This window comes from Monodon monoceros, unplaced genomic scaffold (genome assembly GCF_005190385.1).
Source record: "Monodon monoceros isolate NGI ecotype Baffin Bay Population unplaced genomic scaffold, NGI_Narwhal_1 Super_Scaffold_1, whole genome shotgun sequence".
Classification (NCBI taxonomy): domain Eukaryota; kingdom Metazoa; phylum Chordata; class Mammalia; order Artiodactyla; family Monodontidae; genus Monodon; species Monodon monoceros.
Window position 1 is genome coordinate 38,561,059 of NW_021703765.1, and position 18,709 is coordinate 38,579,767.

At 38.6% G+C, this 18,709-nt stretch overlaps 1 protein-coding gene across 14 annotated transcripts in view; it reads right to left on the reverse strand.

Annotated features, from left to right (window-relative positions):
* DTNA (dystrobrevin alpha) overlaps nucleotides 1–18,709 on the reverse strand; it is a 391,329-nt gene that overhangs the window by 50,460 nt on the left and 322,160 nt on the right. For 4 of the 14 annotated variants that reach the window (XM_029231332.1, XM_029231331.1, XM_029231335.1 and 1 more), the window contains 4 exons: nucleotides 17,934–18,039; nucleotides 15,370–15,536; nucleotides 12,396–12,520; nucleotides 7,846–7,929 (listed from right to left, as the gene is read on the reverse strand). The exons of 1 other annotated variant lie outside the window; for it this stretch is intronic. In XM_029231332.1, the coding sequence (XP_029087165.1) occupies nucleotides 7,846–7,929; nucleotides 12,396–12,520; nucleotides 15,370–15,536; nucleotides 17,934–18,039 (482 nt within the window). Of the gene's footprint in view, nucleotides 1–6,055; nucleotides 6,146–6,216; nucleotides 6,499–7,845; nucleotides 7,930–10,029; nucleotides 10,039–12,395; nucleotides 12,521–15,060; nucleotides 15,537–17,933; nucleotides 18,040–18,709 lie in introns of those variants that run through there. 9 more of the 14 variants (XM_029231333.1, XM_029231330.1, XM_029231336.1 and 6 more) reach the window with 6 other exon arrangements.

Genomic DNA, 18,709 nt, shown 5'->3' on the forward strand with positions numbered 1-18,709 from the left:
CCACTTTTTCAGACCACAAAGCACAAAATACAGCAACTTATAAATGAGTATCACATTAGAATTAGGCACGGTATAATTGGAATTCTTGTTTTATAATAGTATATACTACAAGATTCCTTAAATCGTGAGGCTTCTGGTAAATTTAAAATCAAATTTGATCTATAAAGAAAACATCTAGTGTAGAGTAGGCATTAATGTTTGTTGAATATTATGACTTTACTCAGCTTTTCAGGAATGCACCCATTACTCAAAAAGCACAACTGCACACAAACAAAATTGACTTTAACAATGAAATCAGTGTTCTAGAATTTGCTTTCCTGATGAAGTTAATTCTTTTTTAAAGCATATTGATCTGCACCTTCAAAGGCTATGAAACCTGCCCATCAGGAGCAAATAAGCATCTTAAGCCACTGGAGTTGATGTTTTCCCACCATCCCACCAAGACAGCATTCCAAACCTTGTCTCCTGAAGTACAGCTCATTATCCAGTAACTACGGTCTCACTGCTGCCCAATCACCTCCCCCAACTTTTTTTTTTTGATAATACAAGATAGATCTACCCACTCTATAATTGATTTCAGATCCCTGTAAAACCACTCAAAACACTGTGTGAAATATTAAGAATTCTTCCCTCCAAATGAAACCATTTCTCTGCCTTGTTACATACGCTACTTTTCCCCTTGAATCCCAGAAATTGTGTTATCTCCTTAAATCAAAGGCCTAATAATTATACAGTTACAACCTCTGATGATGAATGTGCAAGAAGGAAAAAAAAGAAACACGGGAGGATCAACCACGAGGATATGCTTGTTATAAGTTACTCTGGTGACGTCTTATGGGAGGAAGGTGATGTGTCAATAAAGCTGCAGAAGTGTGTCCCACCACTTACTAATGAGCACTGGCACTGGAGGAGCCCTGCTGACATCAGCATGGTGCAGGGTTGTTAGCAGGAAGTGAGCAGTTGCCCCAATTTTCCTCTGGTGGCTCATTCTTTCTTTCTCTCCAATTCTCTGGGCCCCTCTCTCCTTCCTCTACGCCACTTGCCTGTCTCCCCTGCTCTTTCCAAGTCCCTTCTTTCCGCAAAGGGATGAGCAGATGTCTCCATATACACGTCTTGTCCTTTCGTTGCCATTTTCTTTGCCTTGGCCCTTGCCAGTGCTGGTTCGAAGGCATCATTTAAGTCCTTTCATGTTCCTTTCCTTTCCCATATGAATCCTTGGGAAAGCCAGTTCTTGGAATATATGGGGATGATATTCTCTGAATTTATCTCATTTTGCTAAAGCTGTTAGCATCTAGTGCCAAGAGCATTTCTGACTTTTGGTACTCAGTGCCCACATAGTTTCTGTACTACCTAGAACTAGCCTTGAATTCTCCTCCGAATCATTTATTTCTGGGAAGCAGAAAACGTGACCATGTATAGAGGAAGCCAAGTGCATGATGAAAACAAGAATAAAAAAAGCACTCTTTCTAAATGAAATGCATCAAGAACTCAGAGTGCAGACCAGGAGGCAGGTTTCACTTAAAACTTGGGTCTATAAAGACTGTTCACATGAAGTATCTTCACCAGAATTTCTTCTGCAGCTCCCAAGGAGCTTGAAGAAGGGAAGCAAAGTGAAAAAAATTTTCTCCTGAGTTGTTGCAAAGGTAGTGACATCAGGTAATTTATGATAATCTCTTCAAAGCAAGGTACACTCACGATATTTTATAGAATAATTTGGATGTTTAAACTTTCATTTTGTAGCTCTGGCAGTCTGCTTGGAGAAGTTTGGTGATATTTCCAATTCGTTGTGGCCTTTGGGATCAGGCAACACTGGAACCTAGGGCCTTATCAAGAAGTGATTGCTTCCAGCATGTCAGTGCATCCAAACATGCCAATGGCTTTCCTGCAGCTCTAGCTCTGGAAACTTCTCCATCTTCTGCATGCCCCGTCTTCAAATTTAAATGCATTCCTCCTATTAACCTTGGAAACTGCTAACTACCTGGGACTCCTCTTGACTGTGGGTGATAAATCTTTTCTAATCTGAGTCCCAAGGAGAAGCAATGCTACCATCCCTAAAATTGTGTGTATACACGTCTCTTTTTCTTATTGCCGTTATTTTCTTTTCACCAGGCCCTGCCAATGTATAAACACCTCCTTCAGCACACATACTTTCATTATTGGGTGTGGTGACAATCATACCTGGAGGGTATGACAAGGTGAAATTTGAATTTCATGTGTTCTGCTGAAAGAAAAGAGGCTGGAAATATTCCTTTAGATTATTCTTTTCTAAAAAAAAATTCTCTTATTTTCTCACCAATTCCTTTTTATACTCTGGAAAAGAACATATGTAAAGATAAATGGCCTTCTTCCAAAAATTTTCATATACACACACACACACACACACACACACACACACACACACACACACTGGCATAATGCGTTCTGGAAGATTAGTACAATTTCAAAATATTTCATATTTATTTATTTAAATTCACCCTTTCGTTTTGGAGAATGACAACTGATGCCAGGATTTTGCTTAAGTGCAAACATTTTGGGGGTACTCTAAGGTAACAAAATCACAAACAAATGCTCCCTGGATTTTTGCTTAAACCTGCCATATAGTTTTGAAAACCGCTTCTGCTTCTGCTGTGTTATTATATTAGCTCTGGCCAAATATTTTTTTCTTTTATTGAACAGGAAAATAAAAGGATTTAAATAAAAGTCCTGCACAGAGCAACAATATAATATAAACAAATTATGTCATGTGGCATGATTATCATCACAATGGTTAAATGGAAAATGATATTTGAACCATGGCAAATTAAGAAGAGAGATTTACTTTTTTATTGATTCTTAAATGATTGATAAACTTGTTGGTGTTTGGGCTTTGTGAAGAATGACTTGTAAACTTGGCTCCCTCCTTAGCTGACTGTCAATTGGGAATAACATTTTGCTTCTCAATGTAATTAACACAATCTATACCAAGGTCATCAAACTAATTTAAATAAATTAGTTTTAAATAAAAAAGCGTCCACAAGTCAGTTTTACCAAGAGATAATTTCTTGAAAAACTCTTTTTCCCCTTTCATTTTCTAGCTTTCAACATCTTTGATCTGAAACATAAAATACCTGCCACACGCAAATCAGCAAACAAGCATTAAAAAATAGCTTAGTGTCTCAGTGGGAAAATGAGTTGTCATCAATTCAGGCTGGCATGAAAGTCAAACCTCCTTAAGCAGATACCGTGGAAGAAATAATAATTCTTAGGTCATATTTGATTCACTACATTTACTATGCTGTCCCCCAGATAGTATCAAGCTGTATCAATTGTGTTTTTGCCAAAAGATGCTCTAGAAAAGTTTGCTGGGTACAGAGCACACACAGACAGCAGCTAAAGCAACTCTAGTAAGAGAATAAAGGTTATCAAAGTGAAGAAGAGGTGACAGCAGATTTAAGTATACACTAACATTTTAGTATAGGAAATAGAGTTAAGTGCGAAGACCAGTTTAACTCAGGTTCGAAAAAAATCTAGCATGTTAGTGGAGCTCTGGGGCTACATGGAATAAATAATTACTTGCAGAGAGTGTTTATTTCAAATTTCATACAACATGCCCAGAAAGTGTGGAAAGAATGAAGAAATCTTCAGTTGAGGTTGATTTGTAAATGCATCTATTTTATGATGCTGATTTATAAATTTACCTCCTTTCCTGACTGAAAAGGGATGGACTTTAATCTTAGAAAATACTGAGCATGGAGACAACTGATTTTCAGAAGCAAAGTCTGAATTCAGTACCTCAATTTTATTTCTATTCACTTTTGATTACCAAAACACAAATGTTTAAAATTTAGTTTGAACATTATATGTCAGATTAAAAATCTGGATTAGGGAAAGCAAAGTATTTGAAAAAACTGAAAAAGACACATGAATTAGCCTTTCTGTGGTTGAAAACCCAAACAAATCAACCAACTGAACAACCAGTCAACCCACAAAAATAACTCACAAAGGCTGTTCCCTTGGGAAGAATTAGGATTTTGAAAGTGCGTGAGGAAGGCAGTGTATCTTCCCCATATGCACCCCTGGACCTAATACAGTATTAGTAATTAACCAAATGCTTTTCAGACAAATCAGAAAATAGCATATTAGATTGTGTTCAACACACTCTATGGCTCGTAAGCAATGTTCTCATATTTGGGAGAGTGATCAGTTCTGGCTAGATATAATAGCCAAAGTGATTCTTTTTGTGAGTGGTTAAGACTTGAGAGGTTGCATTTATAAAAATATGTGTAAAATCTTTAAGAGAAGTTTCTAAAACTGGAGGTAAAAGTATCTAGCCATTCAAATTTTTAGAATGTTCTTATTGTAGCTAATGAAGAAATGGCCATAATAGCCATAACTAATGAAATATTTTCCAAATGGAAAGGACTGGTTAGCTCTCTCACGTAAATGAGGTGAGGATTTTGGCAAGATAATTAAGATTTTACAAAGGGGGCCTGATGCCAACAGCAGAAACTCAAAGGCATAATGCTGTGTGCAGTGAGGGGGAGAAGGGCTTTGTGGTCAGCTCTTGCAATATTTGCCATAATGGCAGGCTATCTTTCATAAGCTTAATGCTGGCTGCCCAATCATACATCATATATTGGCGGTTCTCTTCCTAGTGGTAATGATAAATTTCCATTGATCTAGTTGTTCTTTTCCTATAAACTCATGCATTTATAAGAAAACTATCTAGGTTTAGGGATATAGTTATGATCAAGAAAATGAATGAAGTGAATTTGTCCATGAATTGTGTCATTTGATCCATACTGTGCCTAACTGCTAATCAGCATTGAGTACACACACACACACGCACACACACACACACACACACACACACACACACACACAAAGACTTCAAAGGGTTAAGGGAGAGTGCCTTTGAGAATTCCCTCTTTTAAGTTAAGGGAAAAGTGACTCAAGGATATAGCTAGAAACGGATATCAGAACAGGGGATGGGGCAGATGGTGGTAGTATACCCTCATAAATCTGTGTGAGTTAGGTTACCAGGATGTCAGAAGACTTCAAAGATAGGCCCTAGTGCCTTTTGAAGATCAAAGTGTATGCTTGCAAAGGACTCTATGTGAGGAATGCCAGGAGTTTGTAGCGAGGATTCTGGAGTAGTGATTTCAATTCATCCTTATTCTGCTTTATCTCTGTAAGTTCTGTCACAATACCAAAGACCAAAAACTCAGGCTAAATAAAGTATCTGCACAGCAAACTTCCTTACTTTTTTAATGCAGCCTCAACACTGACCAGCACCACTCTTGGCTTGTTTAGGTTTTAGTTTTTATCCGATTTTAACAGGGGCAGTTGGGGTGGGGTAGGAGTGAGGGAAGAGCTCTAGGTCCTATTTCTTTGGTTAAGTTCCAACTGTAGGAAGATTAGGCGCTTTAACTTATGCCTACATTTGGCATGATGGTTTCCATCAACCTTAGCGTATGGACATGGCTAAGAAATAAACAGGGGATCACCACCAGCATTATCAACTGGTAGAAATTAAACACTAAGAGCATGAAATTGGTTGTGAAATTGCTACTTTAATAGGAATCAGACTGCCCTACCTGGGGGAAAATGGCCCAAGCCCAGGAGGACAGAAAGATGTAAGTCCTCAAGTCTTTTACTGTAATATGATCCAACCATGTGATGTTGTCCTGATCTCACACAGTTAGTGCTAAAATCATTCCAGGAGGCTTTATAATACAAGAGTCTAAGGAATCACCATCTAGGGTCTTGCAAACTGTACCAAAGCAGAGAATCGTCCAAAGAAGGAGATCCAACATGGTACTCTTCATATTTACTCATCTCATACATACTGGCTTGAAGACATAAAAATCAATAAAAGGAGTGGAAAAGTGGAAAAGAGAAAAAGAGCTGACCAGTCCAGCTCAAGTTGGAAATTCTCAATGGACTCTCATGAAACCCCAGAAGACCTGTATCACCACCAAACCATACTACAAGAGGATTTTAGTGATGAAGTAGGACTAGCGGTCTAGCTATGGAACTACTACTACGATTAGCGCTTCAGGGCTGGGATACTGACCGTGCGCTGTGGTCAAGCTGATTTACATACAGCTTTATGAGCGAATGCTCCTCAGCCACAGGGCTGGATGCACTTATCCCCTCAGGTAACCTGAGGGATGCAAACAATGAGACCCCGTTAAAACCTCCCACGGACAGAGCAAGGCCCACTCAGAGAGGAAAGACGTTCAGTGTACACAGCTTTATTGAACGGCACCCTTAAAACAGAAACCAGAGGCCAACCTCCATGACGATAGGAAGAACTGCAAACTTTAAACAACGTGCTTGAGGTTCAGAGGGAACATTCCAGAAGGACTGAAAATGGGAAGAAAGGGAAATGATCATATTTTGGGGCACCATGCCCCCTGGAGGAACCAGAACAGCTCAAAATATTATAGGAATATTTTAGAGGAGAAGAAGCCATGTTATCCATCTAGACGCATCCATCATAAAGCACCGTCCAAGCTGAAATGATATAAAATGACCTTCAGTAAGGATGGGGTCTATCTCTGCTTGACATTTGCAGAATGCAGAGCTTCCTAATAAAAGCATATCTTTGTTAACATCACGCCAGATCGTCCCAAGATAGAGGCACAGGCCCATGTTTCTAATAGACTTCACAGTTTATGATTTTGTCTTAGAAAATGTGGTTTAGTCTGCTGGTGGCTCTGAAAAGGAGTGCTGAAAGGAATAAACTGGGCTTCAACCATAGGATTTCACTGTGGAGGTTATGCAGTTCAATTGCCTTCCCATTTCTATCTGTGACAGACTTGCTTAATTTATAGCGGGAAACACCGTTCTGTTTATTCCGCTGATTACAATTATGGGGAACACCTTCATCTCAGGTTCCTGCTGATGGACAAATCCAGGAACTCGGAGAAAAAATCAACAGTGTTCTGAGTCTCACTGTCTGCAAATCTTCACTAGAACGTACCAGGATATTACAGGGAAATTGGTATCTCAGCAACTCTTCGGGGAAAAGATTGATTATGTTTGTTTTTGAAACATGAGGCCATTTGTTTCCTACTGAAAGGCATTTGAAATCTTACATTCAATTACTCACTCCAATTGTCCTTACCTTTGTTTCTGCCTTCCTGTGAGCCTTCTCCATGTATTCCTTAAAATAATTCTCTGGTGCTTTATTTGTGATATTTGATCAAATGACTTGGAGTACCTCTTGACCCCTGCCTGTTCATTGGGCTAGCTTTAGGAGAAGTGTCTGCTTCACCTGTTTGCTTACAGGGCAGTGGATCTTTGTGCAAAAATATGAGACATGCATCCACCCTCTTTTTTTAAAAGTTCTTGTTCTTATCCTTGAATTACTTATGTAGAAACTATATTTCCAAATTTGGTCTTGAGCCTCTAGCCTCAGGAACTCTAGAGTTCACTAAGAAGAAGATTCTTTTATATCTGGAGCTTTATATTACGAGATGTTTCAGAATGTCCATCGTAATTCCCCGTTGCATCTTGAAATTCCAATTCCCCGGCTTAAATGGGCCATTCCAAGTGCTATAAAAGTGACTTTCTCAATGAGCCAGAATGCATGTGTGTCAGCAGTAAAACTTAAATATACCCTGCATTCTTACTGTGGATAGATTGTAAACGCAAGTTTCCAGAAGTGACATTCATTCCCAAAGCCATCCTAGCCCTCTTCAAACGCATCCAAATGAATGAAATTAACAACTTGTGACATATTTACAAACTAGTTTCTAACAGTAATCTTCCACATTTGGCTTAAAGGAGAATATTTTTCTTGCCACAAAATCAAGGCTCATTACCAAAGGTTTATTTTATAATAGGGTTGGAACTTACCTCCTGGTAATAAAAGGACTTCCTGAGGAGGGGACAGAGTGGGAGAACATGCTGTCATTCATGCTGGTTACAGGTCTGGGCGGCCTAAAACAAAGTACAGTTAAATGGAAAATGGATGGAAAGTTAAATAAAAGTCACAAGTTGACAACTATACGATCTCTCAAGGAAAGGAGTCGGTAAGATCAGAGTTCTTATCTTACCCAGGATCAACGCAGAATTTTACATTTTCCAATTCAGTTCTTGAAGTGTTTTGGGAAGTTACATTTCCTTGAGAAGACAGAATGTCTGTTTAAGCATTGCGGGGAAGATCTCCAGAAACCACAGGAATGTTTATTCATGAGCTTTGAGCCTTGGTGATTCACTGAGTCATATTCTCAGATAGAATGAGGATTTTGAGGCAGCCTACTAACTTCTAAAGAGAGAAGCTCAGAAAACTTGATGACAATCAGAATCGACATCCTCTTGGGAAGAGGAAGATTCCCGAGGCTTTGGAAACTTCCTGTGTTCCCCATGACGATGGCCCTCTTCCAGGATACCCGGGCCTGTAAGGACCCAGCTGCAAAATCGTATCATGCCTTCTTCGCTCTTTGCTCTAAGTGAAGACACAATTAAGCACCACAGGGATTTACTGACTTTCTGTTATCTGGATGATCTGTATGATAGGACATATAGTGCAAGGCATCTCAAAAACTTCACTTTTTTTCATCTGATTAGAGAAGGAAAATAGGGTTCAATATTCCCTGGAATTGTCCACAACCTTAAACACCAACTGCATCATGTCTGTCCTCCACTGTCTCGATTTTCATTCCTATCACTGATGTCTTAGTTCAGGTAAAATGATAGAACTAAGATCCCCATCTCATCTCCAAGCTGTTTTTAGTCTTATTTTAGGTTCACTGTAAGATGTTCCGCAGTACAATGAGGTGGAATTTAGAGTTCAGAAGATGGATGATGGGGCAGGGCAGCGTTCTGAGTCAGGAAATTTTAGTTTCACTCTAATTCTATATATGAGTTTGACAGTACAGAATTTTTTGAAGATGAAACATGAATACAGTAGCCTATAGAATCTATTTGTGTCAACTTGACTAAGAGCAAAAAGTTGTAAAGGTTTAATTTTTATCTTAGGAAACCAGAGTTAGTTCGGATTCTACAATGAAGAGAAAAAGGTAGACTTGTTTGTCCCAATGTATTTATGGGAATGGACATGATGCAAGGCAGGTTATGAAATGTCAGCACTACATGCAAAAATTCATTGACACTTTTGGTTCTCAGTACCTGATGCTAAACTGCGTTCTCAGATTTTTTAAAGACACATTCTTTGTTGGGTGAGGTCAAAATAGCAGGTTCAGTATTTAATCTACTCTGAACATATTAGCCGAAGTTCTGAAAACTAGCTTAGTGTTTTATATTACTTATCTAGGATATGCGTGATACATGAGACTAGTTTAAAGGTAATTCTGCTTTGAGCAAGACACTTTCACTTTATAAGAAGGATGCTAATTTTAAACAAATGTGCTCTGTGAATTTTGAAAAGTTAGGTGTATCAGATTTTAAAACAGTAGGTAGAATGAAATATCTTCATTTTAACTTTGAAAAAAGTGGAAAAAAATCAACTTGACAACATTTCTGGTTTTCTTTTGTCTTTTTATTAATGTTCCCCTCTTGCTCTATCTCTAGGAAATGAGAAAACAAGTGGATTTGGAATGCTTTTTAACTAGTCTGGTAAATTTACTCTATTGAACCTGGTCACCCCAAAGCTGAAGTTGCAGTTCCTTAGTAAATGGCTTCACATTTAACGTTCATCACGAAAATGTTGAACTTGGGACACAGAATGGCTAACCTTGGCACCAAAGAGCAGTTTTCAAAGGGACCTATTTCCTCCACAACCAAATGGCAAGGTACCTTATCTAATAAATAGGTCACATTGGGAATTTTAAACATATTTAGTCTTATGAAAAAGAAATAGCTCCAGAAGATAAGGTCACAGAGGCCTAGTGCAAAGTTTTCTTTCGGGACAAGATGTCTGCGAAGGACATTTTTATAAAATTGGCATTCTTTTCGTAAACTGAAAGTGCTCAGCTTAAAGGCAGAATTAGTTTTAAGCTAGCCTCATATCTCTCACCTGTTTTGTGTCTCATAACCACTTATAAGTCTTTATAAGCACACTAAAGACTATTGACTTACCAAGTATCCCTTTTGGCAGCAAAAAATTGAATAGAATAGAGACAGTTAATCATGGTAACATTTACAAGCAATATAATAGCCAAGAACAAATGCCAAAACACCAAAATGCCACTACTTAAGTGGCTTTTATGTGCCTATGATAATTTAGAATAGCTAAACGAACAGCATACTTTAAGATTAGAAGTCTTGGATATCCCCATCCAAAAAAAAAAAGGAACATAAATATCTGTCCAGGGCAATAACATCAGAATAACAAATAGAAAAATGTCTAAAGCAAAAAAATAGTAAAACATCTGTTCTAATAGAGATTGGCCACTCTGCATCCAGAATTTCTTGCGTGTTATTTCAACAATTAAATATTTTGTATAATTTGTCTTTTAAAACTGACATTCACCCTGGAAAAATATATTATCCGTGAGTACAGATCAGTGTTTTGATTCAAGGACTATTTTAAGAATCTGGTTAAACATGGAACTTTTAGCAGAAAAAGGCACATTTCGTGTAGAATTTTAGGGGAATCCTGAAACTCTCCATGGAACCCAAATTGTGTGGCATGGCCTCACTTCTTTCTCATTTTTTTTTTTTTTAAATTTAGCTATTTTTGGCTGTTTATTTGCTCCACAGCAGGTGGGGTCTTCCTGGACCAGGGCTCAAACCCATGTTCACTGCATTGGCAGATGGATTCTTAACCACTGCACCACCAGGGAAGTCCCTGGCCTTGCTACTTAATTCTGTCTCCAAGTGCGAGGCCCCATCCTAACTCCGTTTTGCTGCAAAGCTCTTAGAGCCAGGCTGTTTACCCCCATCCTCTCCCTACCTTCCCCACACCCATCATCTTGGATTGAACGCTGTTCTCTTGGGGGGGAAGCCCTAAGGGGTTCTACCAGCCCCTAAGGGGGCTGGTAGACAGTGACTCCGTGGCCAAGCTCAGAGAGCCCAGACCTACTCTCACGTATGTTTTGTTCATTCACAAGCAACTAAGTGATCGTCCCTGGCTATGGGGAAGTAAATCAAGACTTTAGGAGAACAGCTCGTATGAGCTCGCTTTCTGCAGGTGATTGGTCCTTTGGGACACTTCCCAGATTTCTTTACCCCTGGTTTACTTTAAGGCTTATTTTTGGGAGCAAAGTTTCCCAAAATAAGTCAACCACATTCTACAGAATCAGTTTACATTAGTTTGTGGATGCTTCCAGACTTGTGTGGATTGCTGGGGGCAATGAACCCTCAGCACACACCCAGAGTAAACCAAACAAAGCCCTGTGGGATTTATACAAAGTCCACAGACATACTGCAGCACAGTGGTTTGATGGGATCTGTTTATGTCCATTAGGGGAAAGAGTGGCTGCTTTCCTAAGGCTCTGAGATGCACCACAGTGCCTCTAATGGGTTATGTTCTCATCCACCTGAAGCGTGAACCTTGCCTTGGTGGATTCCTAACACCCACGTGTCCCATCAGCCAACCTCTCGAGGTCAACAGGCAAACACAGGCCCTGCAGTGCAGGTGGTAGTGCTGAAGTGTGCACAATGAAAGGCAGTTCAGAAGGAGGGGGAAAGCCTGTTCTAGAGGCTTCCTGAGACACTTGTGACTACGTAACTCCTAACTGTGCCCCAAAGTAGGTAATGAACTTCTTTCTTCTTCTGAGCCCAAGATAACACCCAAGAAAGAAATACTTTCTTCTACCTAAGCCTCCTCTGTTTTCTGAGCCAGCCAGGCCTGAGAGAGGCCCCCCGACATGAGGCTTTTGGGAAGTGGAAGGGGTGGGTGGTAGCACCGTTCCTTGGGCCAATTCCCTTTGCCCCCCAAACTCACACATACTTTGGATGAACTTCCTCTCCAATACCCCTTCTTCAACCCCCCCTTGCACAGGCCATGATTCTTCTAAAGTTATGTAACTTGGGATAAAACAACAACAACAGCAATGATTCCTAGGCTTGCTGGCATCTTTAAGATGACTGGCTGTGCACAGAAAGGAAACAGAGGGCTTCTCTATTTGGGACTCAAAGCACACATGACGTTAAGGTACGGCGTGCCTTAAAATTTCCTGACCACGGTAATTCCGTTGATTATTAACGTCCAATTGTGCAAACTCCAATAACATCGTTATTTTACAATTACAAAATTTTTGAATATTTTCCACTTCAAGGTAAATTATATAGTGGGGCATACTTGTACATCTGGGCAGAAGTACTGTATACCTCTCCATGAAAAAAATTATAATAACATGACTTTCACTCTTTTTTTTTAAGACAATAAAATTTAAAACTTGGTCCCTGACAACTAATAGGAAATTAATTGTCTTTGTATGGATCTGCACATGCATCAGTGAAGAAAGCTGTCTCTCAGTCTGGCGGGTAGAGATACTCACACGATGTGGGCCAAGTTGAGTGGTTTCTCAGGCTGGTCAGGGAACATGGGGTGCAAAGGTTCACGGCTGGAAGCACAGCTCAGAGACTTGCTTAATGCATTGGTGAGCTTCTTAGCGGGTGATTTCTGGAAGGAAGAAGAAAGGTTCAAGTGATAACAATCAACATTTATGTAACATTTCATCAGATGATTTGTTTTCATAGTAGATATCCATTCATTCATTCAGGAAATCTTCTTTGATAATCTACTCTAAGTCAAGGATTTTGCTCTTTGCTGGGACCAGAATGCTTGGAATTAGCCATCAGGGTAATTGCCTCGGGCTGCACAGTGTCAGCAAATGCTGTGATAAATGGAAGCAGTCATTGTGCTCAGGACATCTGAGCTGGGACTTAATGAACAGCAGGGGTCCTTCTGACAAAACTCAGGGGACTGGAAGGTAATTCCAGATGGAGGAAGAACAGGAGACCCTGTTCTGGAGAGGAAAGCAGGAGGGAGACCACTGAAGTCTTATATGCCGCGTCGAAGACTGTGGTCTTTATCTCAAATGCAGAGGGAGACAATGAACAGGTTAAATCTCAGAGGTGACCTGATTCTAGAAGGATTGCTTCTCTTTAAGAACAGAAAAAGGTTTGAGAGGGGATGGGAATGGAAGTAAGGAGATGGGTAGGAGGTTTTGCGGGAATCCAGGAGCAAGGTGTTTCAGGTGTGGCTGGATACATCCAGTTAGAAGGAAAAGTGGAACTTCAATCTGAGTCTCTAGAATTTATGTTCTTTCCAGAGCATCATGCTACCTCTTTTTCATTTGGACCAGTGGGATGTTTAAGATTTCACAGCCAAGATGATCAAAAATAGTCTACCACATATAATAATTCTTTACCCCAATTTTTCCTTTCTGTGAGAAGCGATTTATCATTTTGTCACTTTCTTTGATACACAGAGTCCATAACTGGCAACATAACGAAGTGACTTTTGTCCTCATTTTTAAAAGCTAAGTAATGGGAACATTGTCCAAGAAGTCCCTCTTTGGCTTTTGCTAGGAGGTGTAATTCTTAGAACACTTAAAACAGCAGTAACAACAGCTCTTCACCCCATAAACATTGGGGCTCCTTTGTCCTCGTGAGGAGTCTGATCCTACTCTGTAAAGACATTGTCCTGCCATATAATTGCAGAGTTCAAAACCCCTAAGAAAAGGCTCCTTACCTGACTTTAGCATTTACATAAAACAACAATTACAAACGATTAGGCTACAATCACCAACCCTCTAGGACTTGGAATAGAAACATATTTGAAAATTGGTAATACGCTGACAATAAGAAAATAGAAAGTATCTCCTCCAGCGTTCTTTACTAAATTGTATTTCATGATCTGTGCTAGTATATCTATTCTCAGCATGTGATATAGCCAGTAGTGATGGGTGGCATTTGAATGGCATCAAGCCTTCAGTATACAATGCCTTAGTGAAGAACTCTTACTTGAACTCAGAATCTGACATGTGCTAAACAATTAATATATTTGCACTGAATATCAGTTCCCAATAATAATTTCTAGAAAGAACATTCTGATTTAAAATGTATATTCTCACTACTCAGCCATAAAGAAGAATGAAATAATGCCATTTGCAGTAACACAGATGGACCTGGGGATTATCATACTAAGTGAAGTAAGTCAGACAGAGAAAGACAAATACCATATGATATCAATTCTATGTGGAATCTAAAAAAAATGATACAAATGAACTTATTTACAAAACAGAAACACACTTACAGACATAGAAAATAAACTATGGTTACCAAAGGGGAAAGGAGGGCAGGGAGGGATAAATTAAGAATTTGGGATTAACATATACACACTACTATATATAAAATAGATAAACAACAAAGACCTACTGTATAGCACAGGGAACTATACTCAATATTTTGTAATAACCTATATGGGAAAGAATCTGAAAAAGAATAAATATATGTACTATACTTATATGTATAACTGAATCACTTTGCTGTATACCTGAAACTAACACAACATTGTAAATAAACTATACTTCAATTAAAATGCATATCTGAAGACCTTTGTAAAAATAAAATGAGTTACTCTTTAAGTAAAGACTATAGGTTGATTTGAGACACATTAAAATAGAGGAAAAAATGCTTCTAAAAAGTCTGCATTTTCTTGTGATACAACTATTCCAAAAGGAGTTGGCAGGGCTGATGGCACATTCCACGAAAAATAATCTGTACATAGAGCAATACTTTTACAGAAGCACCAGAACAACATCACTGGATCTGGTCTTTGAGTTGAACTGAGACAGAGGTCAGCAAACTGTAAACCACCTGAACAGCAAGCTCACGGAGTCAAATTCCTCCCATAGACACAGGGCCATGTGCTCCTGAGAACACTTTCATCACATGGACAGGTCACCTTTAGCAGGTCAGTATTACAGGTCACCTCCAGCAAGTTAGTCACTTGCACTACTCATGAAAAGATGATTTTCTAATATCTCCTCCTCCTCTAAAAAAGTAGAATGAAACAGCATCCTTAAGCCCACACGCTCACAGGTCTTTCCTTCATGTTCCAGTCATGCAGTTAAGACAACTCCAGAATCTAACTAACAATAATTTTTAGGCGATTCCCACAAACCACCCCCAAACTTGAAAAGAACCTTAACTTACTGTGAAAATGAGATTATGTTCCAGAAGGTGCTTGCTGTTTGGTTGTTACCTAAATCGGTACTGAATTATTTGTATTCCAAGAAGTAATATCATTTGAGTCTTCCTATATTTTAAGCCTTAGGAAGCTACACTGGGTTCAGACACAATAAGTAAGAGGTCCCAGTAAGGTGGGGAGTGGGAGGGGAAGGAGGGAATGTGAGAGGAGAAGGTAAGCGTGTCGCTTGATTCAGTCACCATGCTTGCCGTTCCCTTGCATTCTGGACGACACTCACACATCCAACTGTAAGTATTGCCTGGACCTTGCCTTACCCAGGACGTGTACTCTTTCATTTGGTGCTGGTTGCTATGGGAACCACCGGCATGTCCCCTCCAGAAGCAGTCCTGACAGAGCTGGTAATTGTGACACTGTTGGCATCGGTAGCGAAATCCCATCATACTCTCACTGTGGCAGTACGAACACTCAACTGGATGGAAGACTGAGGGGCAAGTTAATGAAGAAAAAAACAAGAAAACAAAAGTATGAGCCAGAAGAAGGAAAAATACAGTCCGACAAGAATTGCATTTTTCTGCTGTGCGCCATGATTTCCGATGATCGTCAGTTTTCGCCGAGAGAAGCATTAAGCTTATTCCTAGACTCTCACTACCCTTTTCCAGCATGTGTGTGGAGGTGGGAGAAACAGAAGGGGATGGAGGATAGGGGTTCTTTTAAGGGCAAATCTCTGTACTTCCATTTTCTCTCCTTACTCCCGTCCCTTATACTACGAGACTATAAATTACCCAAACTGGCTCGCCTTTCCCCCAAATGCTCTCTGTCTCCAGGAGATCAGCACAGCTCACGGAAGACTCAGAAGCACAATGGATGAACACAGCTGATTGCCCAGTGGGTTGAGAGCAAATATGAGAGAAATGGAAGAGGAGAGGAAGAAGAAAGAAAGGCAAATGGAAGAAGAGTAGAAAAACTGGATGGGAGAATTGAGTTACTTTTTAAAAAATGGAGTAGCTAATGGGCTTATTTAATGAGTGACACTGCTTTTGTTTAACAGATTTTTTTTTTTTTTTATTTCCCGAGAGGCAGATGGATAGGGCCCAAAGAGATGAATCAGTTGTCTGAATACAGTTCTAAGTCAGATAGTTCAAGAGACACAACTTCCTGTGGCAGAAAATTTGAATTATAAAGCAGGCAAGGTAAAATATTTGAGATTTGAATCCAAGTAACTGCATGTTATGACCTAAAGATATCAACAACAATAAGAACAATTCATGCTTTTGGTAAACTTTTTCTCTGGCTAACCAGCCAGGGAAAATATTGCAAATAAAAATAAATAAAGATGAAAAGTAAATTGTAAAAACAAAGACATAACCAGTTTTGAACACACTGTCTTCTGAACCAGCATCATATTCCCTTTTTCTGCCTCCTGGGAAAGGCTGAAGTGAGACTTGAATCTAGGGACAACTGTTCTGGGACAGGGCCTAAGGAACTCATTTCCTGCAACAGGAAATGCTGAGAGAGAAGCCATGAAGTGACAAGTTTATAATTGGAAAATGACTAGTTCTTAAACTGCAAAACAGTAATATGAACTCATCCTGCATGATCTGGACCTTGATTGCTCTTTGCTCTAGCATATGAATAAGAAGCATAAAAAAAAAAAAAATCTGTGATTGGTAGTGCTTACAGAGAAACTAGTAAGTTCATTCTTTAAATCTTCTCCATGAGCAGAACAGGATAGATTTATAACTTTAACTAAGGGAGATAATTAGGGCAGATGCCAGATGTTCTAAATGGGAATTTAAAATAAGCTAACTTTAACCCCAATGTATATTAAAGGGATGTGTAGAAGTTAAGATTATAGTAAGAGATAGGAGATAAATTATTTTCTATTTAAGGCTAGAGAATTCCCAGAGTTAAATTAAACAGTAAATAAGAACATCTAAAGATCAGATGGAGGCAATGAATTTTTCCATGTTTAAATTTTTTTAAACCTTGCTCTGGACTGTATTTTATATTTAAGTTTGGATATGCCAAGAGTAATTACCTTTAACATAGAAATACTTGCTTTTATAAAAACAAAAGCACATGACAAAAGTTACATTACTCATTTCTTTTACATAACTACAACCACTGAAAGCTTACAATTTGGAGCATATGACTAAAGATTAGCAAGGTGCAACCATCCAATTTTTTTCTATCTCCTCCACCTATTCCTGATGGAGTGCCTAGGAAGAAATAGTCAATGCCAGGTGTACCAAGAGTAGAAGTTCATACCTAAAACAAATACTAGAAAATGTCACATTCCTTACTGAGGTTCTCTTCCCATTACAGTAAGTTTTTAAGCCACACCTGATTTGTAACTGAGAGGTAGACTGTGAGATTTAATAAATTTTTAGAATGGACAGTCCTAATTGTGCAGTGCACCTATAAGGCCTTATTGATGAGGGAGACAGGTTAGTTCTATTAAAATTCAGAACTACTAAATAGGCCTCCCTAAAACAATGACCTTGGCTTAATAACTATAGATTTGATAGCCTAATTTCGGTAATGAAAAAAATTGCCTTAGGAGTTTGGGATTAACATGTACATATATGTTATTTATATGTATATTAACATATACACATTCCCATATTTAAAATAGATAACCATCAAGGACCTACTGTATACCACAGGGAATTATACTCAATATTTTGTAATAACCTATAAGGGAAAATAATATATATTTTATTATTTTTATATATATATATATATATATATATATATATATATATATATACCTGAATCACTGTGCTGTACACATGAAACTAATGCAACATTTTAAATCAATTATACTTCAATTTTTAAAAAAAAGGCTAAAAAAATTGCCTCAGTAGTAACTACTCACCGTTTTCTACATTTGCCAGTCGATGCAGAAGGGGCAGCCAGACCAGGCACTGTGGGGGAGGATCTGACATGAGTGTGTCCAAGAAGCCATTTAAGGTGACTTTTTTCTGCATCAAAAAACCCATAAAAATTTAGAATCAAGAATAATCTTAATTTACCTGCTATGTAAATATCATTTGAGATAGAAGAAACAAGACATTCAATTAACCTCTAATAAATAAAGAAACAGAGCTTGAAACTAGTTCTGAATTTAAAACATTAATTGCTTTTTATATTTAAGCCTACATAAGACTGGATGATCTCCACTGAGGCTGAGTCAATATTATCACAAGGAATAAAACAATTCTGAGGGGATCATTTTCATACATGAGGGACAGTATGAAAATGATGAGGAAAGATGGAGAGTAGACATTCTCCATAAAATTTTACCCAATAGTACATCACAGCACACTCGACAATTCCCGTATCAGTCTTCTAAATTTGTAGAACAGCTTCCCTTTCAAAGCTCCTCAACTTCCGTAAGGACTAAATATTTTGTGGTTAATGTGAATGGTTCTGCTATACAAGATTAGGAGTGAATCCTGTTCGGAGGGAGCTATCCTTCCCTGTTAGAAAAGAACACTCTAAATTAAAAAAAAATTCTCTTCTCTACTTTCTTTATGAATCTTTTCTTACAATTCAGTCGGATTCTGTGTCATTATCCTGGGCTTTTCTGAGGCAGAAAAGAAATGTATTTTACCTATAAGTTTCTTTCAAAGTGAAAAAATAAGAAGTTAT